The 24,125-nt window shown below is 39.4% G+C and overlaps 1 protein-coding gene across 11 annotated transcripts in view; it reads left to right on the top strand.

Annotated features, from left to right (window-relative positions):
* Positions 1 to 651: 651 nt before the first annotated feature.
* Positions 652 to 24,125, top strand: part of magi2a (membrane associated guanylate kinase, WW and PDZ domain containing 2a) — a 265,937-nt gene continuing 242,463 nt past the window's right edge. For all 11 annotated transcript variants that reach the window (XM_085252260.1, XM_085252261.1, XM_085252262.1 and 8 more), the window contains exon 1: positions 652 to 1,136. In XM_085252260.1, coding sequence (XP_085108386.1) covers positions 836 to 1,136 — 301 coding nt within the window. In that variant the 5' untranslated portion in view covers positions 652 to 835. The remainder of the gene's footprint in view (positions 1,137 to 24,125) is intronic.

The following is a 24,125-nucleotide window of genomic DNA, read 5'->3' on the forward strand; positions in this document are numbered from 1 at the left end:
TGTGCATTTCGAAGTTGAGAAGTTTTAAGCGCTTTATTCTTGGCGCTCAAGATGAACTTCCTTTTTGGAATGTGTGGAATGCAAGTAAAGGTTTTACAACGATAAATACTGATTTGCCTCATTGATTTATTTAATAAGATGACGTGTTTCTATTGCACATGTCAGCAAAGTTTTTAAAGTGAAATAATAACAAAGTATAATCTAGTTTTATCATTAAGAACAAGTACTATATCTCACTGCATATTATTGCATTTCTGCTGGTAGATGCAGTCAGATTGCAATTGGTTTGAGTCTTGTTTTCTACATTTTACTAGTTAAGGTCCTACAATAGAAAACAAGAATGCCAAACTTTTTAATTAATAATATAACTTCTTACATCACCACACAAAACCACCTATATTTCTCCAGGAGCTAATCATTATCACCTAATCATTATCTACACAGATGTTTGTTTGTTTGTTTGTTTGTTTGTTTGTTTGTTTTTTATCAAATTTTAAGTGTAGTGTTTCTTACAATCACTTATTCACATAGTGTAAATTCTCCTAAACTGCGTTTTTCTTGTTCGCGATGGTGTTTGCATAAACTGCGATCGTGTGAGTTCCGATTTTTAAAATATCCCCTGAAGGCGGCACAAGTTCGGCAGCTCTCAGTTATTGCAAAGACAGGCTGATGATCCAGCTGCTGTGCGCGTGAGTGTGTGCGAGGACATGGATACAGCTGGCGTTTACCACTGAAACCGATCACTTTACAGTGCTGCCGTGACACTGAGGCACTTCCGAGAGCGACAAAACTTCTTCCACAGCCGCACTCATGTGATTTTCCCTTTCTTCGAGCCATGTCCAAGACCCTGAAGAAGAAGAAGAACCACTGGACAAACAAAGTCCACGAGAGTGTCCTTTGCAGGAATGAGGAGGGGGAACTGGGGCTGGAGTTGAAGGGCGGCGCAGAGAATGGACAGTTCCCGGTTATCGGCGAGCTTCTCCCGGGCGGAGCGGTCTGCCATAGCGGCAAACTCTTCCAGGATGAACTCCTGCTGGAAGTCAATGATACCCCTGTGGCTGGACTCACCACCAGGGACGTCCATGCTGTGGTCAAGCACAGCAAAGACCCCCTCCGACTCAAGTGTGTCAAACAAGGTGAGGTTTGTAAGCTTTCGGCGCAACTTTCTCGCATGTCGCAGTTTTTCTTTCGGTTCTTTTTTGAAAACCGTTAGCTTTCCCCCCCTCAACGCGCTTTTCTCTTTTGACAGCACCTATTGTTTCCCAAAACTGATGCGCTTACCCCCAAGGCTCCATACTTACAGTAAACCATGCAAATAAATCACATACTTGCCACATATATATTATAATGATGCCGTTATTTTGTTGCTACACTTATTAGGCGTATAGAAACGATTATCTAAGAGGTGTTTGTGGCGTGTTTTTGTGTTGGTCGTGGTGTGCTCCTGATGTGTTTGGCACTCGTCCGAGTTAGGGGGTGTGTTACAGTTGTGGCAGTCAGAAAACACATTCCAGTGTTATTCATAATTCATAAGAAGTCATTTACAAGTATTGCGCCAACTCCTTCAGCCTTGAACCCAGCTACTAGCTTACAGATATGGATTACTTTAGGCGTGCTGTACTTGCAGTAGTGTAACAAAGTATTAATCCAATATATTTGGCATGATACCACAGATATAAACAGTGGATTATGTGAGATGCTGGATCAGATTAAATTGGATTGAGCCTTGCACACACATTTATTTCAGCAGAATATTACAGTCATACATGATCTTTCTTATATTTAGAAATCTAAATTACTGAGACATTTTATGTCCTGATTTAAAAACAAAAAAGAGGAAGAAAAATAAGCAATTATTTAATTGGCAGAAAATTAATCAGGACTGACTTTGATAAGTTTTTTTTTTTTTTTTTTTTTTGAAAATATTTTTATTGAAAAAAGAAAACAGTACTTGCAGTTACCGAAATACAATCAACCTTTCTTAATTTTCCTAAGTAAATTAACACATATATATATATATATATATATATATATATATATATATATATATGGAAAAAAACAACAAAAAAAACAAAAAAACAAAACACAACGCCCCCCCCAGTCCCACACAGATCAACACAACCATCGAACATATTAGAGGAATATAACAGTAACAAAAGTAGATTTAAACAGGCAATACCTCTAGACTAGCAAAATAAGAGATAAAGGGTTGCCACTTGTGAAAAAATTTGGCTGTGCAACCTCTCAACGTATATTTAATTTTTTCAAGTTTTAAAAAAAACATGACATCTTTAAGCCACCGGGAAATAGTAGGATACTTAGCAGACTTCCAATGCAACAATATTAGACGTCTCGCTAATAGGGATGTGAAGGCTATAATATCCCTTTGTGTGGAATCAAGTGTAAGTGAGCGAGCAGGAATCCCAAACACAGCAATCAGAGGACAAGGATGAAGAGTTACCCCAAGAACAGTTGACATAATAGCAAAATACCTTGTCCAGAAACCTTGTAGCTCAGGGCACAGAAAAAACATGTGGCTAAGGTGACAAGGAGAACCATGGCATTTATCACATTTATTTTCCACTTCTGGATACAATTCAGAAAGTCTAGACTTAGAGAAATGCACCCTGTGTATGACCTTAAATTGAATAAGTCCAAGACGAGCACAGGAGGTGGAAGATCGTATCCTCGTTATAGCCCGTTCCCAAGACTCCTCATGTATTCGAAATCCCAGTTCTTCTTCCCATGTACGCTTAAGCTTAACATTAGAGTGGTTACTAAAAGACAGAATAGCATCATAGAGTTTCGAAATGGTTCCTCTGTGATGAGGAACAAATGATAACGTAGTTTCCCACTGCTGTTCTGGAGGTAAAGAGGGGAAATTTGGGAAACACTTAGCAACAAAATTTCGAATTTGAAAATAGCGAAACAAATGGGTAACAGGGAGATTGTAACGAGAAGACAAGTTGGGAAAACTATCGAAAACACCATCCACATATAAATGTTTGAACTGTTTTATACCCTTGTCACACCACACTGAAAATGTCGAGTCCAAAAGTGAAGGGGGAAACAAATGGTTTTCGCTTAGAGGACCCGAGGAAGACGGCATTACAAAATTAAAGTGACGTCTAAACTGAAACCAGATTTTGAGTGTGTTAAGAACCACCTGATTATCAGTGTACAGAGAGGGTCTCACGGGTAAAGAGGAATAGAGCAAAGCCGGTAAAGAAGAGCCCTTACATGATGATAGCTCCAATTTACACCACGAGGAACCAGAAGATTTTAGCCAGTAGCAAAGTTTATGGATGTGAGCGGCCCAGTAATAGACTAAAAAATTAGGTAATGCAAGTCCTCCACTAAATCTGCATCGCTGCAGCAAAGTTTTAGAGACCCTAGGTGGCTTCCCTCCCCAAATGAAAGAACCAATAATCTTGTCCAGTGAAACAAAAAAATGTTTCGGCAAAAATAAGGGAATTGACTGAAATAAAAATAAAAAATTTTGGTAAGATGTTCATTTTAACAACGTTAATGACTTTGATAAGTTTTAGTCAGTTTGTCTGTAATAGCAAGCTGTTAGGATTGTGTCATTTTTGGGGTAATTTTGCTGGCCATTTATGGACGCCTACATGGAGTTGCGGGGATGATCATAAATGAAGAGAACTGGTCATTTTTGCATTTAATGCATGTGCCATTTGCCCAAATGGAACCTCTGCTATTCTTGCCAGATTCTTAAATAAAAGAAAATTGCACTATATTTTCAGTTTAACCTTTGAATTACATATAATTTTTCTCTTTTTTTTTTCTTTAGAGCACACATTTAAGTATGCAATATTTATTATCCAATTTGTGCTTCACTGAGTGGACTAAATTGGATTTGGAAGGGAAATTTTATAAATATTAGAGCAAATCCCAGAGTCCCTATTTCAACATTATAGTTGTGTCACAGAAAATGAAAAATATCATAAAGTATGATAAGGTCACCGTTAGCTTGGTATTCGGTGCAATGAAACAGCAAAAGCCCCCCTGCACAGGATTACTACAGAGGGCTTCTTTTTTTTACGTGGGAAGTGCTGTGGATTGCTTAAGTGAGTGTAGTAGCTGCGCTGGATACACATGAGGCTGTGATTATGTGGTCCAGAGGCTATATAGTTTGTTGAAGAAATGTTTGGTTTTGCAGTATATGGAGTAGCCAGAACACACATTTTAAAAAGAGCACAAGTCAAAAAGAATTTCCTAACTTGTCCCTGGTTCAGACTCATCTCATTCTTGTCAGCTTTGTCCTCCGGATGTGCAGCTCTTATGTCACGGACACGCTCCTCTGGCTGTCTGTGGTTTTGATCTCAACAGCTAATGACTCTCCGTGTCTTGTGTTGTACGCCGGGACCGGGATCTGTGGGATCTCATTTTGGGGTGAAAAATCAGCGAAACCCTGTAAGAAGCTTTGGATCAAAGTCCTAGCTTGTGTGCTTGCATAAGTGTATCAGTGTGTGTGTGTGTGTGTGTGTGTTCATCGTCACCCCAGGGATTTATTCAAAAGGCAGCCAAGCCTATACCAAATTAAAATGTTAACTTTTTTTTCATGAAATATTTATATCCTCCAGCAATTTTCCAAGTGATTGATATTTCCCCATAGCTGTGCTCGTGTTTGCGCGATCGGTTGTTTACAGTGTTGAGCTCTTTTTATTATGATTGATATGTACATTAAGTAAATATTTTGGAGGGAAAAACAGGCTTTTGCAGTGCCCTTGCAGCTGTGTGCTCAATAATAAATATTTTCACTTTCAAGCAGACGCACATAAACTCCTATAATCTGTCTCAGTAGATTCTTTATTGAGCAGAGCGAGTCAGAGAGCACAGTTCAGTCCACTTGTTCTGATGTTATATGGTAATATGACTGTGTAATGAAAGTTTTTTTTTTTATCTTTATGGTTAGTTGTTTGTTTATCACGTGCTGCTTGAAAGTTGGTGAACTCTAGAAATGTCTGTATTTGTGCATAGATATTAATTAAAGTAGTATTAAACAGATGAGAGACAGAAAAGAGGTCAGCTGGTCGTTCAGTCATTGAGGAAACGATTCAGTATTACAAACGTATCTGTACATCAAGATCTAACTGTAAATTTTAGAATGAGCTTGGAGTGAGGTGTGTTCAGTCAGAATCTAGACACTGGTGGTGATGGAGATGAAGCGGGTGGAGACTTGGATGAAGATCTCTCCTTGGCCAGGATGAGATGGAGAGGGAAAGGTTCTGGCTTGCATGTATGAAAGTCTGAAAGGCAGAATATTAGAAGAGCACTGAGATTTAAGGCGCACTGAGGAGGTTCTGATTGGCTCTCAGAGTGATGAGGACCAAATTGTGTTGGACGGCCTGAAAAAGTGGCAAGGAATGAGCAAATACAGAACTTCTTTATTGAACTTGTGCATAAGTTTGGCATTATGTCCAAACTAAGAAAATAGAATAATAATAATGTCCTCTCCAGGAATGTCTAACCAATAAAGAAAAGTCCAAAAGGGAGGTGAGGAGTACTCTAGAAGGTCATGAAGGAGTCCTGGCTGCAGTTTAAGAAAAGGTCACATGGACAACCCATAAGGCTGTTCAAACAATGTTTTTCAGGCTAAAATAGAACTTTTGCAGAAAGGAACTGAAAGCATGGGACAAGAACCTCAGGGTTTCAACCAAGCCTGACATCCCCACTGGGTCTAAGCGCTGGGATTTTTCCTTCTTCTTTCTTCTTCTTTTTTTGTTGTTGTAAAACTTTAGCATTCTGGTCTGTCGGCCAACTTCCAGCATTTTTTTTCACACTTTGAAATCTGAGGTCATGTTTGAACATTAAAGATATGGTATGCACACATGGGTATTCACAGACGCGGACTAAAGCTTTCTTGGCTGCTACCTCAAAGCACACTGTGCGCTGTCTATCTTGCGTGCTGCACAATATCGTTTATTATTTAGTAAATATTGATATCTATGACTAGCTAGTTTATTGTGATGGTGCTTTGTTTTCTCTATTATTATGTTGCTCTTTGTTGTTTGCTGTCTCCTCTGTTTGTTTTTTTTTGTTTGTTTTTTTTTTTTTCTTCTCCATACAGGTGACCCAGGAGTTCTTTTTTTTTTTTTTTTTTTTCTCTCTCTTCCCCCCCCTTCTCACCGTCTCTTCTCCCCTTTGGTTTTCTTTCTTTCTCTCCCCCTCTTTCTCTCATTCATTCCCCCTGTCCTATTTATTAAAAAAAAAAAAAAAAAAAATGACAAAGGATGAACTGAAGCTCTGCCATCACGTAATGTCGCATACTGCTGTTTCTGATGTCATTTAAGAAAAAAAAAAAAAAAAAAAAAAAAAAAAGAACATTAAAGATAAAAGCTATTAAGGATAAAAGCTTCACTGGCTTTTCTTACAAGATCAATCTGAACTGATTTGTCAAAGATGTCTAAAATACAGAAAAAAAGTTAAAGCAGTGATATGTATATATTTTATATTTCACAATAATGCAAAAAAAAAAAGTGTAATACTTTTTACCAGGTCACAAAAATGAAGAAAATGCTATTTACATTCAACTTTCATGCTGGATTGAGCAAATATGACAAGTGGTATCGCATAAACAAAAACAAAAATGTCAGTACATAGTTTCCAGATGGTACTCTAATTATAACCGAGAAAATAACTTAGTTAAATTTATGCACTCTTGTCATTTTCAAAACCTACTTTGTTGGCATGCACATCAGAGGAGGTCGAGCAGCTTGAAAAAAAAAAACTTAAGAAGTTTAGAAATGGAATAAAGGACAAGGTAAATACTGTGAGCTTATATCTGCGCACTTACTACTCTAGAAGTGTGAACACTTCCAAAGTGCCCTGCTTCACACTACTTTCAATCAACTAACTAATCCACCAGGCTGGAAGCATCATTGGTTAAATTTGGAGGCGTTTGAGTCAGTTAGGGACAGCAGGTCGCTGAACAAACTGCTCTCCATCATGAACAACCCATGACACCCACTCCACACTTGTGAGGCAACGGGAGCTCCTTCTCCCTCAGACTGATTCAACCTCGCTGCCATAAAGAATGCTTAAGGAAATCATTCCTACTGTTCTCTGTAAAGCTGTACAATAACTCTTCATTCTGTGACAGGTGAAGACATCTGAACTGCATCCCGCGTTGGTGGTAATGTCATGGTTTAAGACCTGTTTCGAACCCCCCTGCCATTGATGGAACCATCAATTTGGAAGACACCACTAAATACCATACTAAGACAAAATGTCAGGACACCAATCCATGAAATGAATCTCAAGACAAAGTGAGTCATGCAGGAAGACAGCTACCCTCAGTACACAGGTTGTGCTGCCAAAGAATAGTAAAAAAGAATGTTTTGGAACGACCAAATTCGGACTTTAATCGAATAGAAACTGAAGCAAGCAGTTCATGTAAGGAAAACCAGCAATGTCCCAAAATGGAATAGATTGTGTAAGGAGTGCAGGAAAATTCTCAAAAGGTGACAGGCAAGAGTGACCAAAATCTTCTTGACCCTCACATGTGTCATTTCCATTCATTACAGCTGATAATGTTTTATGCAGAAATATAAAAAAAAATCTAAAGGCATTATGAACATTCAAGCTCCACTGTAGCGTACGTTTATTAATCTCAGAGCCAGCTTTCCTCGAGGGTCTAGAGTTTATTATATAAGACCTGTAATCATAAATGCAACCCTCTTCTTTTTATTTAGATAAATGTGGCAAATCAGGACTAGCTTTTGTGTGTGATCTGAGATTGTGGCCTTTATATTAAGTATTACAGAAACATTTCTTCTCTGCCTCTTTCTCTCTCCCTCTTTTTAAGCCGCTAAACGCATTTAACTTTGAGAAGATTTGTCTTAGTCTGTGGCGCCTCATGGTAACAATGTTTCTATGACAACAGTACATGAAAAGGCACTACTTACCCATTTAGTGTTTTGAGATTTTCACCTGAACTTGCAGGCTTTAGTGCTTCAGTGTGTAGATCTTATCCTCAGATAAAAGTGTTAAAGATGTGTAAATGTGTCTGTTTACAAATTCTTTATTCCATCCATTCCTGGATAGGTTGCCAGTCTATCGCAGAGCCAACAGAGAGACAACTAATTTAGACGCGCTGCAGAGCGTCCCGAATGCCTCTGGATTTTCACTGACTTGGGCAAATTTTAAAGCTGGACTCTGGGAAATTTGAAGGGGTTTCCATTAGATTAAATAATGTATCAGTTGATCAAAAAGTTAACACAAGATCCATCCCGGTTATGAGTAGAATAAGCGTGAGACATTGCCTGAAGTGTTCCTTTCTTACATATAGCATAGAGCAGGGGATGATCTGCTTCTAGGCACACCTGCCAGGTTTACACTGTAAACAGAGCTTTTTCTCTGATGTCCTTGTTCTTAATGTAGTGTGCACCTCGCATTCAGAAATGCTTGACAGATTACTTATTGGGTTCTCATTCATTATTGTGTGTTTTTATTTATTTATTAGTTGTTGTTTTTTTTAACAAAGAAATTTGCATTTATAAACCCAAATATGATTCAAGGATGAGCAACATCCCATAATAATGGGTGGGTAGAATAAGCTTTGAAATTCTGAGCGTTGTTTGTTTTCGCAGTGTACTTGAGGGTAGCTGAAGGGTTTGCTCAAACCCAGCTGTAAACAAAACCTTTGCTCACAGAGAGAAACTCTTGGTATTTGAGGTTTTGAACAAGGGGCAATCTCAGAAGCTGAAAAGTGAAGCCAGAGCGGAAGTGCTAAAAAATTGCAGTCCCTCTAGGTGCCGCATAAAGCTAGCTCCAAAAGTGGATCAGACTCATGTTAGACCCATGAGTGGGGCTTGTATTATAGCTCTTCCACTTAGATACTGTAGTTAAATGACAGGTGTTAAGTTGGACCTCTTTACTGTGTGCCGTTGGTGCATTTTGGAGCATTATGTCTAAAATGTTATGGACCATCCAGGTTTTTGGACGTTGCGTCAAAGTTGTGGTTTGGTTTTGGCAAGGGACAATCCAATGTGTTATTAGTCTGTTAGTTGAACTCCTGTGGAAAAGTGTTAAACTAAGATGCCAGAAAGAAACTGTTGTGGGAACAGTCCCCAGATTTTATTGATGATCTTTCAAGATATCTCTTTGGACATCAGCTGGTCTTTCACTGAATTTTTTAGTCCAGTGTTTGTATATGACAGCCACTCTTTTTTTTGTTTAAGCCATTAAATCCTGCATACATCTCACCTTTTATTTGATCCATCTGTGGTTTGCTGAAGCCTCATCAGATACGGTCTCAATAGAAGACTGACTGTCAAGAAACCATTATTAGGGGAGAGGAAACTGGGGAAAAGGGGCTGAGATATGCCAAATTATTCAAGATCTGCACTGAAAATCAGTGGCAACAGGTATTATGGAGTGATGAATCCAAATTATGAAATTTGTGGTTCAAATCATCTTCAGCATGTACAGAGGAGATCAGGAGAGAGGTACAACAGTTTGTGCTTACAGGCTTCTGTAAAGCTCTGTTACGCTTTGGGGCTGCATTTCGGTCAGTGTTGTTGGTGCTCTTATCAAAATTTAAGGAATTATAAATGCAGAAAAATACCGTCAGATTTTGATCCGCCATGCAATAACATCTAGAAGGCATCTGACTGGCAACAGCTTCATTTATCAGCATGACAATAATTCCAAACACTAGAGAAACATACAGTGAACCCCTATCAATCATGGACTGGCCTCCCAAGCTCTGACCTCAACATTACTTTAGCAGTATGGGATCATCTAAAGGCAGCCATCATCCAAAGATGAGCTTTGAATGTCTTTCAAAGGGCCTGGAGAACTATTACTGAAGACTACTTGAAGAAATTAAAAGAAAGCCTGACCTCTTAGGCAAGCAATATTGCCTTATATACTGCATTTACTGTATGTTTGCACATGTTTCAATTAGGGCTGCCACGATTAGTCGACTAGTCACGATTACGTCGACTATCAAAATCGTCGACGACTGATTTAATAGTCGACGCGTCGTTTGAAGCTTTGTAAGATCACAAAAGACGCAGGAATGAGTAGTAGGATTTAAGAGTGTAATAACGGACTGAAACAGAAGATGGCAGCACTGCATGTACAAGGATGCCAGCTGCCGTTAAACCCCGAAGAAGAAGAAGCTGTGTCCCAGAATTCATAGCGCAGCCCAGCTCAGTTTCCAACAATGGCGGCAGCTAGTTAGTTTTAATGTTACTCTTATTATTCTTTCTGGGTCACAAAATAAACGTTTAACATATTTTCAGGCGAGAATGTAGCTGTGTAAACCTCAAATATCTGCTCAGTTTATCAAGACACCACATATTTTCAAAAGCGCTCCGATGTTTTCGGAGACGTCTGTTACCCACTAGCTCGATAGCTAGCCGGGGGCTAGGCTCACTAGCGCCGTGAGAGCACCGGACTCCTGGCAGATCATTTTCAAACACACCGCTGTCTTTCGCTACTCAGGTTAAACATGATATATAAGTCACTTAGATAACTTAAAAATGTTATTGTTTGGCTTTTTCCAGTATTTTATTTGTTCCTGAGTGAATCGGTTTGGCTGAGATTAAAGTTATAGTTTTTACACGGCTGAATAAATGTCAAGCAGACAGCTGATTATCAGAAGTGTGAGATGCTCGAGAATTTATTCCGGTGTCCTGATATATTTTAGATAGCAAGGAGTTTATTAAACTTTAATGAAATTTGCAGATTGTTTCGGTGAAGTTTAATAAACTATCATCTTGTCTTTATTTTTTAGTTAGCACAGATCTTAAACACTTAAAGCTGTAAGCTAATGATAGTTATATAAGAGCAGATGCTGCTGGTGCAATAAGCTGTACGCTGTACGTCCAATGGATGATGATCTGATTAGTCGACTAATCGCAAAAATAATCGGTGACTAGTCGACTATCAAAATAATCGTTTGTGGCAGCCCTAGTTTCAATTAATCAGTGCGCCTTTTTACAATTCTCCTAGCTAAATATAAAAAATGAGAGGTGGCTCAATAATTTTGCACGATCCTGTAGCTAATTAGATGAACTCTGTCAGTATGATGAATCAGTACAGTTTATGGATGCAACTGACAAACCAAGCAATCTAGCGTTAGCGAATAACCTAGCACTACCTAGTTTTTTTTTTAAACAGCTCCAAACATTGACAGCACAGTGGCATCTGTTACACTGACTATTTTGAACTGATAACACTACTGTGACTAGTCAAGACTCTGTGGTCTTGAAAAACAATTTTGAAATTGTGTACCTGTCCTTAAGCTCAACTAAAAACAAGCCTCTTTGGCTGACATCCAATACTGATAATGAAATTTTTTTTTGTTTTCGTGTTGAATTCTCTTTTGTTATGTAATTATTTCCCATTTGGTGCCAGAGAAACAAAATACCTTTGTAATGATTTTTAATTTTGTTGTTAAAGTTGTTGTTAAAATCGTTCCACACCTTCTCACACTATCTTTGAATTATTGGAAATAAGTAACATAGTATTACAACTAAGGCATTACAGCAGGTAAACACTTTGCACTGCCATTAATTGATTTGCTTTTACACCCTTAAATGTAACTTTTATTGTTTGCTTTAAAACGAAGAGCAAGTTGAAGTAGACATACTGCCAGTAATTAAAGTACTTTAATGCAATGTAGCCACCTGATTGTTTTACAATGAGGCCGCTACATTCCAATAAAACAGTAATAAGCTGTGCTTTGTTTAGCTTCTTTCTGCCTCCAGTCACGGAACAGGGTCAATGACTGGCTTACATGCATGGTTGATCTCCAAAAGATTTCCATGGCCTTTCTGAATAATACATCAAGTTCTCTTTTGCAGTGTTCTGCTGCTTCACTAATGCCACAACTCTAAAGGTGTTCTCTCTTTCTCTTGGGATGTCTTGTCTGGATTGTTAGCGTTTACCGTGTTCTTCTCTGTAATTAAAAACGTGGATCTTGATTCTTTTGGCGAACATGAGTACTGTTTATGAGTTTAAGTACTTAATTTCCTACATAATGTATGCGTCTTTAATTTTTCATGTCAACTGAAATCCTTGGGTATTATCTTTTTTTTCTCTCTCTCTCTCTCTCTCTCACACACACACACACACACACACACACACACACACACACACACACACACACACACACACACACTATAGCAGGGCTTTTATTAGCAGGGCTTTTATTAGTCTCTGAGGTGAGGATTAGATTAGTTTGCCATCAGCAATCAGGTGTGCCCTGTAGGACATAATTAGGACGTCCGCAAAACACAAAGAAGAATATTAGAGAAAAGTTACATTCCCAGAGAAATGATGAATTGTGCTTAGAGCAGAACATTATGGATAATGTAAGAGTGGCATTAAGACTACATCATGTGGCTGTTGTGGACCCTGTGGATTAGATGCTAGTAAAGAATAATGATGCACATTTTCAGAGTCTCTCTCCTGGGTTCAGATATTCATTATGTTGCATTCAATTGTTCACCATGAAGTTTACAGAAGAAAAGGAACGAGTATGCTGGCTGTTTACAGTACAGCTAAGTCACTGAATGAACACCCATGTCTGTCCCCGGAAGATGCATCTTGATATCAGGAAGACTAATGAGTTAATAACTGTCAGGAGTTAATAACAGGGTTGGGAGACTTGCGATGCCTTGAGCAACTGGAATTTGATTTTTGAAATGTGCAATACATGTTGGAATTTTTGCTTGCAGCTTATCAGCTTGTTGTTTCTCTTTTAACACTTCTCCTGATCCCTATTAAGATTGGTGATTTGTGTACACATTGAGTAAGAGGAAAACATAGCAGTGATGTATGCTGAAACAGCTAGCTGTGGTGATGAGGGATTCGCCTATGCAAAGCTCTGTGTGAGAACAGGGGGCAGGATGTTAATACTTTAAATTCACAGAATTAACACAAAGTGGCAGATGCTGTTGATGCAACTCTAGGCGAGTGTTCTGATAAGCAGAAATTAACACATTGTCGGGCTTCTCACCCCCCACGCTGTAGTTTCTGTCACAATCATGTTAACCTATTTCAGTACGTCTTTTGCTATTTGCTTCTTAGCGAGGAGTCAGGTATACGCTAAGCATGCAGAATGGTTTCTAAGCAGTCACATCCATGAGCAAAAAGAGCTGTCATGAGTGGGAAATCTGCATGAAAATAAAATCATAAATGCTCCTGCTGAAGCATCAAGGTAAATTATCTTTATATCACATCTACTGCTGCTTTTACTCTATCCTTCCTGCACACTCAAATGTCCCAGTTCAGTTTCCTATTTCAGCTTTTACCAAGGATTAATGCAGCCAGCTATGGAGTCTGTCACTGTATCTTTCACTGCCTCTACAGTGAGAACACACTTACTGTGGCTGTACTCCAGCGTGACTGAGAACCGTATGCTGATTGAGCTTCGCTTAGTGGTGTTGGGGGTGCAGGTACGAGCGTTTTTAGGTAAGCTGAAGCCAGTCAAGTCTGCTAGCTGGTTGTCCACTTTGTGTTAGCTGGTGGCAGAGAAAGTCATTACAGCAACCTGAGCTTGGGGAGCTTTAGCAAGTCAGAAATGGCAGCAGCCATGGTTCTATAGAGACAGCAGTGCTGGTCAGTCTGTCAGCCCAGCACTTTTATTACATGTCACTTTCAATACGCTTTTGCCAAAGTTGTAGCAGACCTGAGTTCCCACAGGATTGGCCACAACTGGCTTTGACGAGTCTCTGATTTTAAATGTGAACTTCTATAATTCAGAGTTAATTTTAGACGTTAGAAAAACAACAAGCATTCTCATCTTGTTGCTCAAGTTGAGCCTCAAACTTTGTCTCATTACTGCCGCCATTGATTAACTTTTTGGGAATTATGTATGAATGTTACAGATCAAATAAAAAACAAAAACTGCAACACCAAGTATTTACTGTAGTATAAGAGTAGTGTTGGGCCTGTATGTGCCCTAAAAGCCACCCTTTAACCTGTTGCTAGGGCAATTTGGAAGTTAAAGAAAGCTAGCAGCTTGGGAAATACTGGGGCAAAGAGGGTAGAGAGAGTAGAAAGGGTTATGCTAATGTGACAAATTTCTTTAAATGACAAACCCTTCATGCTTCAAGCGCTTGAAAGGAAAAAACATATTTTTCTCAGATTTGGCTTGGAGGGGGTGGGGGGTAGAGTTTTCCTAATGCGGGAACCTCCCTGGGATTACCCTAAAAATTTTTCAAGGCTTTAGTGTTGACATTTTAACCAAACCAAAACTGGTTTCCCTGGTTGTCTGCCTGAGGATTTTTTTTTGAATCTTTGGTAGTAAAGTCTGGGATTTTTATCTACACAGGAGGGGTGGCATTATGCTAGCAGAGCAGCAGCAGCTTAACTGCTCACTCTGTGACTGCATATTTTTCAGGCACTGTAGTTTTGAATAAATAGACTTTATTTGTACAAAAATAAAGTGCATTATTTGTTAGCTTTTGATTTCTTTTTTTTACCAGGATATTTTTTTCAACTGCGTTTACAAGGCTACTATGTTTGGGTCACATGTTAACACCACAGCTGCGTATGGCTAATTAGCATAACGAACATGATTGCTTTGCTATTTAGCATATCATGCCCTTTATCCAAACTATTTTAACTTACGTTGAAAAAATATGTCTACAGAAACACAAAAAGTGTAATAAGTCACACTTTCCTCGAGCATCAACATTTGTCTGACGGAGGTCTTTAGCTATAGAGATGAAGCAATCCCTCCATTTCTTGGACATTACTGTCACATAATCCTCCTAATGTGTCTGTGTTTCTGTTCATGCACTGAGGTCCTGCGCTTTCACGGTGTCTCTTCTGCTCAACAGCCAGTCTTGCCTCTATTTGCAGTGTAATAATGGTTGAAATGGAGTAACAGCTGTGGCGGCAGTTTGGTTCGTGTCTAGCAGGACACGAAACGTGGATTCAGTCTCAGTTTCTGAATTGTTGCAATCTGCTTTTTACTCTGCATCAGCAAAGATGATTTGTTTCTGACTGACAGCGTGAAGCCAGAGAGGCTAATTTAATAGAGATTCATAAATGAAAAGATACGCTCGTTCATTAAAATCTTGGCATGTCATTTTTTTTTCTGAACCTTCCAATTTTATTTACAAGTCTTTGGTTGCATATTGACTTCCATTATTAGGACTGCTCCTGCAATAGTTGAGTCACTGTCTTCAACTATACATATAGCTGTGCATGCTGCATAGCTGACAGCTAAGCAGATTCATACAAAAAGAGCAGGTCTCAGCAGAAACTGTTTTCCAGACTTGTATCTCAAGCATGGAAATCCATACCAAAGAACAGTCTATAACATGGCACCATGCAGGCTATTCAATAGCTCAAGGGAAAAGTGGTATGTTATGACACTATCAAGTCAATGGTGCATGCCCAGCCAATGGAATGAGTGATGTGAGTGATGATGACTTTGGACTGGTGGCAGGTCTGTTGGGCTTTTGAAAGATGGGGCTGGGCAATCCCTGAGAAGTTGTGTTGAGTCAGAGACACACACTGTTGTTGGGAGGGTGGTAATGATTGTCAGTGCAGTCAGACTCATCTGTCTTGTTGTCAGAGACCCCACTGAGAGTGTAAAGTAGCACCAGCAAGTTCAACACAGACAGTGTGATACACAAACAGACACATCACATGCACGCATAAAGACCTGCTATCCTCCACTGTGTGTGTTTATGTGTTTGTGTCTATGTGTGTGTCTATATATGTGTGTCTCCCTGGAGCCTTAGCACCACTTACCACATCCTGTCCAATCATGCTTGACAGAAGCTTGGTGGAGAGATGCTGTTGTTGTTGTTGCCTCTGTTACACTGACTGCCAGGCTCACCTCTAGGGACAGGTAACGATAAGGATAACATACTCACAAACTCTCACAAACACGCATGCGCACACACACATGACTGTCTTTCCCTCCTTGTCAACATCAACCATCTGTTGTGGCAAGCTGAAGAATTCCAAGGACTGAGCAATGAGTAGGCTGTAAACACTTGTGTGTGTATAGTGTTCATATGTGGTGCTGTGCATTATTTAAATTTGGATACCAGAGTACACTGGTGTTTTTGTGTGCGTTTGTGTCTTTGTGTTATTGAATTACAGTTAACTTGATTTATAGAAGAATGCGTGAAGCTGTCTCTGTGAAAGTAAAATTCTTATTTTCCCTTTAACTCGTGTGAGAGTGCAGGAAACTATTTAAGAGGTCACAGTGACAGTGCAGTTTAACACACTGAATAATATGATTTTGTCAATGGACAGTGCAGGTGAGGATGATGGGAATGTAATTGGTTTTGCAGGTATTTGGTAAAAAGCCAAAGTATTGGACTCTGTAAAAACTAATGGCTTTAGATGAATCCTCAAAGTATCACAAAAATGCAAAAAAAGCTTACAAGTTAATTGACTAACTTGCAAATCTGCACTTTTGTCCCTCTAAGGAGTAAAGTGGGCCCATAGCTGCAGAATAAAAGAGCACCCAGATTCCCTTTAGGGGTGACTGGTTCAGGATGGTCTCTGACTTACTGTGTTTATGGCTCCGTTACCATTGGCTGTTTCCTCATACATTTATTTAGTGGCTTCATAATAACAGTCCAAATAACTGCCTGGAGGCATTACTCAGATGGATACCAAGTGGCAAGACTTAGGTCAAGAATTACTTTAGAATTGGTGAGTTTATTAGTCCTGGTTTTCTAAATAAAGATGGGCTAAAAGTCTTGCATATTAACACACCTACATGCTGTCTAAGTAGGATTTTTATTTATGTGCCAGACACAGGTGAAGTCTGAGCAGGAGGATATCGGTTTACCTGTGCTCATCTGGTGGGAGAGGGAGCTTGTGCAGCTTAATAATTGATGAATGATTTTGGTAATCCAGCAATTAGCAAGACTGTTTTTGCAGCAAGTCTGTGAATTTTAATGAACTGTAGACAGAGGAACTGCAACTCTCATCTGTTTCCTAGAGAGCCTGTATTGTGTAGTGGATGTTTTTTGGGGGGTTTTTTGACAGTAAGTGTAAAAGTACAGTATTTTCAGCTCCAGAGAGTGAATGGTTTATTTATTTCATACTGTATATGTACACAGATTTGCTTTGAGAGATACTAGACGTGTTGTTTGTTTGGCAGGAATGCTCACTGATCATAAAATATCTACCTGTCTTATTGTCAAATCTCAGTGACACTTCTTTTGTCCAAAAGATGTGGCGATTCTCCTCATCTTTGCAACAAATCACAGCTGTCATATTTACACTTTTTTTCTGCACAGAGCTTATTTTCAGCCTCCTTTGGGCACTTTCTTTATCAAAAGCCACTCAAATTCTGAAAGTGGAATAGTGCAGACCCAGCAGCCCTCTAGGCAGATGATGAACCAAAAGAAAACATCAGATTTTGGTTGTGAAGCCGTGATGAATCACAAAGTTGCTGTTGTGTAACCTGCAAAATTTGATAGATGCCCCCCTGGATACCATAAGATTTTGCAGAGGGAGATATTGTAAGTTTTCATATTTCATGTAGGGAAAAGCTCACATTCGACATCCTCAAACAGCCAGTGGTATGAATATAAATGAGATCTAAATAGGATATTTTGAAGCGTAGACACTGGGGAGGGTGAAATTGGCTGACCTGCTCTCTGAGAGAAGGGAATATTAAGCAAACTCCTCAGCCCTTACCAGTTGTTGCTGATTCACCAAAAAAGGGAACAATCGATATGGAGCGATTAAAGCCTTTCTGAGTGCCTCGGTGGTCGTTCTGTCCTTCACTGCCAATCTCTTGGCGAGGATCAAATGCTCTTTTTATTTACCACAAGTGTGTGTGAGAGAGAGGATGGTTGCATTTGTATCCATCTGGGGTCGTTCCTTTCCCTTTTGGTTTGGGCACAATAGATTTTTTCTTTTTTTGAGGATAAGTAGCAGAACTACTTCCTTTTTCTCGGCAAAACATTTTGTCAGGTTCTGTCACCCTGACTTACTACCAAACAGATGTTCATGATACATATACATATACAATATCTCCAAGAATACTTTGGCATGCAATCAGAAATTGAAAACCACCAGTGTTCTGATTAGTAGACACGCTGCTCTACCTCCTGAGCCACAGTCTCCCCGATGTCTGTCTGTCTGTGTGTTCTTCTGCAAAAGATGACTATGCAGTCCTGTGAAAAGTATACACTATGATTCTTTAGCTTGCAGAATCATTTTTAACGGATATTTTTTCTCTTGTGGCTTTTCTCAGTCTTCCAAATCATTATGGAAGAATTTTAGTCCGTTCTTGCTTCAGTTTATTGAGGCATTAATTTAATTTTGCTGCCATAGTATTTCAGTCAAGTTCAGTTCTAGACTTGACTGGCTCATTGCAGCACCTTGGTTCTTTTCTGTTGTAGATTTTCTTTTGTGTGCTTTTGGCCAAGCTTTAGCTGTCAGATAGAGCCTCACATCTGACTCTAGAATACTTTGGTTTGCAGAGGAGTTCATGGTTGACTGAATGACTCCAAAGTGTCCAGGTTAGTGGCTGCAAAATAAGCTATCCAAAGCTATCCAAAAGTGGCCCTGTGCATTATGGCCAGACATTGCAACTTTAGTCTTATCTGTCCAAAGGACATTTATCTGTAAGTCTTGTGTTCTGCTCCTATTCTTTTTCAAACCTAAGCTGTGCTGCCATGTCTGTTGTCCTAGCAACCCTTCTAAAACAAGCCATGCTTTAAGTATGTTTCTACTGTCATGAACTTTGACATTTAACATGCTAACTGAGGTCTTCCTCCTGAAAGTCTAAACTCATTCACTGTTCAGTTTAGCTCGAGCTGAGATGAAGACAGTGGAGCTTTCTTCATACAAGTGGAAGCAGACAAAAACAACAAGCACACATGCTACAAACTTTACCCGAGTCATTTAGACAGCCGTTAGCACATGATTCTCCTCATGGGGACCTGATATGTTTAATATGCTGCTGAGAATATAGCCCAGAAGAAGCGTATAGTATAGCTTTTATTTTGGAAAGAGCCATTTCTCTGTAATAAACTCTCTTTTCCAAAGATGAGTGATTCCTCAATCAGATAGATTTATTTTTTTATTTTGTTGTTTCAGCAACATTAAATTTAAAAACTGTACTTTTGAGTTAAAATATATATTTATAATTTTAATAAATGACAAATTAAAAAGGCATGAACATTTTTTTGTATCGAAAAAATATCGAACCGTGACACCAAAGTATCGAACTGAACCGTGATCTCATATCCCAATATTAAGAATTCTATTGTCCGATAACGATATAAATCACAAAAATGTAACATTTTCTGTAAATTCTGTGAATCTCAGGCAGCTCGTCTTGCGGGAAGTGTTTCCAGCTGGGCGTCGCGTACCTGGAGTCGAGTGTTTTAACTGATGCATGAAACTATACATTTTTAGATATAGGTTGTAACGGCCGCCGTTTTCTTTGTCAGTATTTATTACACGGCGTGCTGCGGGGAAAAGCCTGTTCTGTTTGAGTCTAAGGTTTATTTTTTAGCACCTGCCGGCTCTTTTTTACTTCTCATCCGTAAATACTCTAAATCTTTCACGTGATTCAGTTTATTTTGAAAAGTCTCAACAGGATCTTGAGCTTTATTGTGAAAGGTTTATGTGGAAATAACGACAACGCATAAAAACAAGCCCTTGTCTGTCTGTAGTGTCTGTAGTTTATATCGTCAACTGATATATATTGTTATATCGAACAGCCCTATATATATACATACGTATTCTTTTTTTCAATTGCCAGTCTACATGTGTAATCTAGCAAAGTAGACTGTATTGTTCGACCAATGATGGCATTTAGCACATATACAATTAAGAAAACAAAAGTGTCTACCTGATATATTGATCTATCTGTGGTGTGTGCAGAAGAATTGCAGTTCAGAACTGACACAGCAGCAGTTTCTGACAACACAAGGAGTCTGCAATAAGACTGTAAACAAGACATTGATTTAATGCCCAGCTGTATAGATTCTACAAGGAGACACATTATTAGCATGTCCATTCAATAACTGTCTCTGTGTTGCAACAAATCTGTGTGCTGACCACATCTGTCTTACTCTCCTCTTTCACACCAGTGGTTCATAAGCTTGAGACCAGTGTTGTCGGAATGTAGTTTTGACTTTTTGGGATTCCTGTCAACTCTCATACTAGCCTTTAGCTTCCCTTTAGCAACATTTCTCTGCCCAACCCATGATGTTAGTTTTGCCTGAAGCGAGGTCACCTCCAGCTACTTTAAGCCAGCTCACATCAACACTCCTGGGATGTTTTTACATATGCAGCATGGTCTCTCACTGTCACTATTCTATCACCCTTTTTCTCTGTCCCCATCCTTTGCATTCATACACTCATCTCATCCACTGGGAGCTGAGGGAGAGAAGCATGTTAAAATAGTTACAGGAGATGAAGAGGCCGTGCTGTCCCCGTGCTCGTAGACATTATTCATGCCTTCCACGGGTCTGCCTGAAAGACAAGGAGGCAATGAGAGAGACACAAACACCTGATGCTCAATTGATGCAGAAAAAGCACAAAAAAGAGGGAAGGAAGGAGTGTTGACAGACAGCAAGAGGAGAAGACACTCTGCACTTGTTTTCTTCTCAGCACATCTGATGACAAACACAGCTTTGACCACCAATTTTGCTTCGTTTAACACAAAATCCTTGAGCAGCTTGGGGTTTATTTCTTTATTTGCACGTGATTTGAAGTACTAATTTCTACTTAATTGACTTTTACATTATTGTATTAAAAACAGAGCAAAAGAAAAACTCCAAAGGAATTAGTAATACTGCCGTCTGTTTGAGAGATGGTGCATGGTTCAGTGTGCTGAAAAAACATTAAAACTCTGCTGTTGTCTTTTTGCTTCACTACAAAAAAAAAAACTGCAATGAGATTAAATTGTCACCACAGTCTGTTATTGTATTTTCACAGGACACATTTAAAGGAAGCGAGGAGTTATTTTCATCAGTGGCGTCTTCCATTTTTCATTCTTGCAATAAAGTGATTTTGTGTGTCACGAGTGGCATCAATCCCAGATACTGCATATCATTTTAAACAGAGATATTTTTAATTACATCAGATTGTTTTGTACTATGCAAGGAATATAGTGTTTGGCCTTGGCTCAGCCTCAGAGAGAACATCTTTTATTATTTGGCAAGCAGCTGGATGACTAATCTTTAAATGTGTCACAGTTGTACAACAGTCAGGCCCTTTTTTCTAAATGGTAAATGGTATAGCGCTTTACTTGGTCCTAAGGACCCCAAAGCGCTTTACACTATACACAGTCATCCACCCATTCACACACACATTCACACACTGGTGATGGCAAGCTACAGTGTAGCCACAGCCACCCTGGGGCGCACTGACAAATCTTCAGCTGTGCCCAGTTCCTCTGCACTTGGATGGCACTTAGATTAGATCGTTCATTGGCCGTGGTAGTTTTTCATAATACAAGAAAAACAAGGTGCAGGCTAATAGTAACACACACACAAGAAATTATGTTAAAAAATGCGTTGTCAGTGACTCACGCTTGATTGTAATGATCTGTGCCTGAGTAGCTGCAGGATAGTTAATTGCATGCCTCTCTGTCTTCCTGCTTGTCAAGCTAAATAAGCAGCGTGGGTTAGAAAGGGCGTCTTCCATTAAACAAGCTTTATTTGACTAAACCAGCCACTTAAGTATTATTACATTCAAGTGTAAGTGTGGGTGTGCAGATATCCTAGAATTTCCAAGTTAGTGAACACCCAGTTTAGTAGTCAAAAAATAAATTTACTATAATTAGGTGATTACACGTCTAGGGCCAGGCCATAACATGAGCGAGGCACTCGCTTCCCCCCCCAAGACCCAAGCAGTCACACGCAACAAATCCGTTAGATGTGAAGTGATTTATTTACAAGGTGAATAAAGGGAACCAAAACGGGAGTGTCAACACTTCAGGGTGAGCCAAGGCCAAAACAATAAACAAAACAAACCTACACAAATCCCGCACCCCTGACCTCACCAAAATAAAGTCAAAATAAAGACAGAGTCTGACCTCCTTAACCAACTCAAAAACAGGAGAAAACGGGTGATCAAAATAAACGGCAGCTCACCCCTACCCACTCCACTTCCACAATTTTCGCACGTATACTGCAGCCAGCGGCTACCACCGGACTACTGCTGGGTGATGAGGAGAAATGCGAGGACCTCTCCCGCTGTAGCACTCCAGCCTCCTTTTATTGGGCGGGTCCTCCAACTGGATCCAATCACGCCGGGGCAGTAAGTCCATGCACCAATCGGAACAGGGCCCTGGCACAGCTAAATTAACATAGACAAAAACACAGCACCTGCACAAACAAACACACGGACATACAAGTTCGTAACAATACTCATTTAATTATTTTATATCATTAGAATTTCACTGTTTTTGATAGTGATGCAAAGATTGATTGGCCGAAGACCAGAGATTGCCCATTTCCAGGGTTCTTAGCTTTCACCAGCTGATCGTGTATGTCTGATTATAAGCTGGTCTGTTTCACACATGCGCAGCACGTGAGCAGACGCAGGCTAATAGTAACACACAGACGCACGCTAAGCAGTCGCCAGTCCTCTGTTAAATAATGAGCTATCATAGTCTCACATGACTCCACAGTTGCCCAAATTAATACAATAAAGTTCTGTGTCCCTGCAAAAATACATACCTGGGTTTCATTGTCTTGAGCATGTAACAAAAGCCCTCATTTTCCAGAACGCTGTATGAATGCAGGGCTTTACAAATCAAGGAGGTGAAGCTATTTTCTTAGCTTACACTGAACTGGGAGCTATGTCAAACTAAGGGTGTCCAGTGTTGGTTGGTGTTTCATTGAGCGGATTTAGGGTTGCCTTTGCCATCGTTGGCTAATGTTAGCTCACAATGGTGCCCGGTAAGTTAACACCTTGCGTTCATGGTGTATTTATCAAGTCATAACCGTTGTCTTTGACCCGTCCTTTGCTATTCTAGTACTGAAAAGTTAAATTTGTATTTCAGTACTATTCTGTGTCTTTTTTTTTTTCCTCCTAGGGGTTGTTGGTGGAGGGAAGAGCCTGTAACTTGAACTATATTAAAAGTATAAAGGCAGCATTTGGTAATGCTTTATTAAATATACTGAAGTTATTGTACAAAAAAATATCAGCTGATTATTAGAAGTCAAATTCATTAGATTTTATTTGGAATGATCCAACTGTATTGGTTATTGGCCATATAGTGCTACAGCGTTCTAAATAACCCAGGGCTCTTAGCTGTTATATCCTTTTGGCACCTCTGAGTCAGACATTTGGAGCTTGGTGTTTATAATACTAAACAAAAAGTGGAAGATATCTGTTTGGCCAAAATTTCAGTTGGACTTTCTTGTTCCTACATGTTAAGCAAGTACATTTCCAGTTAGTGGAGAATGTAGAGCACAGAGATGTGCAGTCAAAACTTGCTTTCACTAGTTCTCTTTGCCCCTGGGCAGCAGAGCCATGCTGTGCTGCTTTTTGAACCACAGGGAGGTACAAAGGGGGCTAGGCAGCCGTCTGGCATCACAATGTCCTCATGTCTTCGAAACTCTCTACAGAATTGTTTCCACCAAAGGGTATGCAGTAATTAGACTGAGGTCAGGGGAGTGTGTGACCTCTGTGCCTCCTGTACCAACGCAACATACTGTTTAGAAGTGCTGCCCAACCTCCTCTAACAATTAGCAAAAACACCCTAGTTCTTCACTCCTGTTACTGCTGCCCTGCTGTTTATCCTCTGCACTGATTAATATCTAGTTTTCAAACTCCCTCACCTTGTTCTGCCATTCTTTTCTTCTTCTTTCCATTATTATGTTTGTGTATAAAAGCAGAAGAGAAAACACATTTTATTCCGATGACAATCTCATGAAGCTGAAGGACGGTTAAATGAGTCACAGCAACTTTCACCCAGAAGAGTTTTAAACTTTTTTTTCCCTGACTTTTGTTTTTATCTTCTGTTTCATTAGGACTAGACACCATAAATATTTTATTGACTTTAGAGAATGATTATGGTGTGACATTAACCACATCTACATGCTCTGCATGATAAATGCGATGTTGGATAAAAGTGGATAAAAGTGAAATGGCAAAATATCTAAACCAAGTGTTAGTATGTGATTAGAGCCTGC

The sequence above is a fragment of the Mchenga conophoros genome, linkage group LG17 (genome assembly GCF_057382185.1).
Source record: "Mchenga conophoros isolate Kocher_MC1m ecotype Shallow Benthic linkage group LG17, M_conophoros_male_GT1.1, whole genome shotgun sequence".
Taxonomy (NCBI): domain Eukaryota; kingdom Metazoa; phylum Chordata; class Actinopteri; order Cichliformes; family Cichlidae; genus Mchenga; species Mchenga conophoros.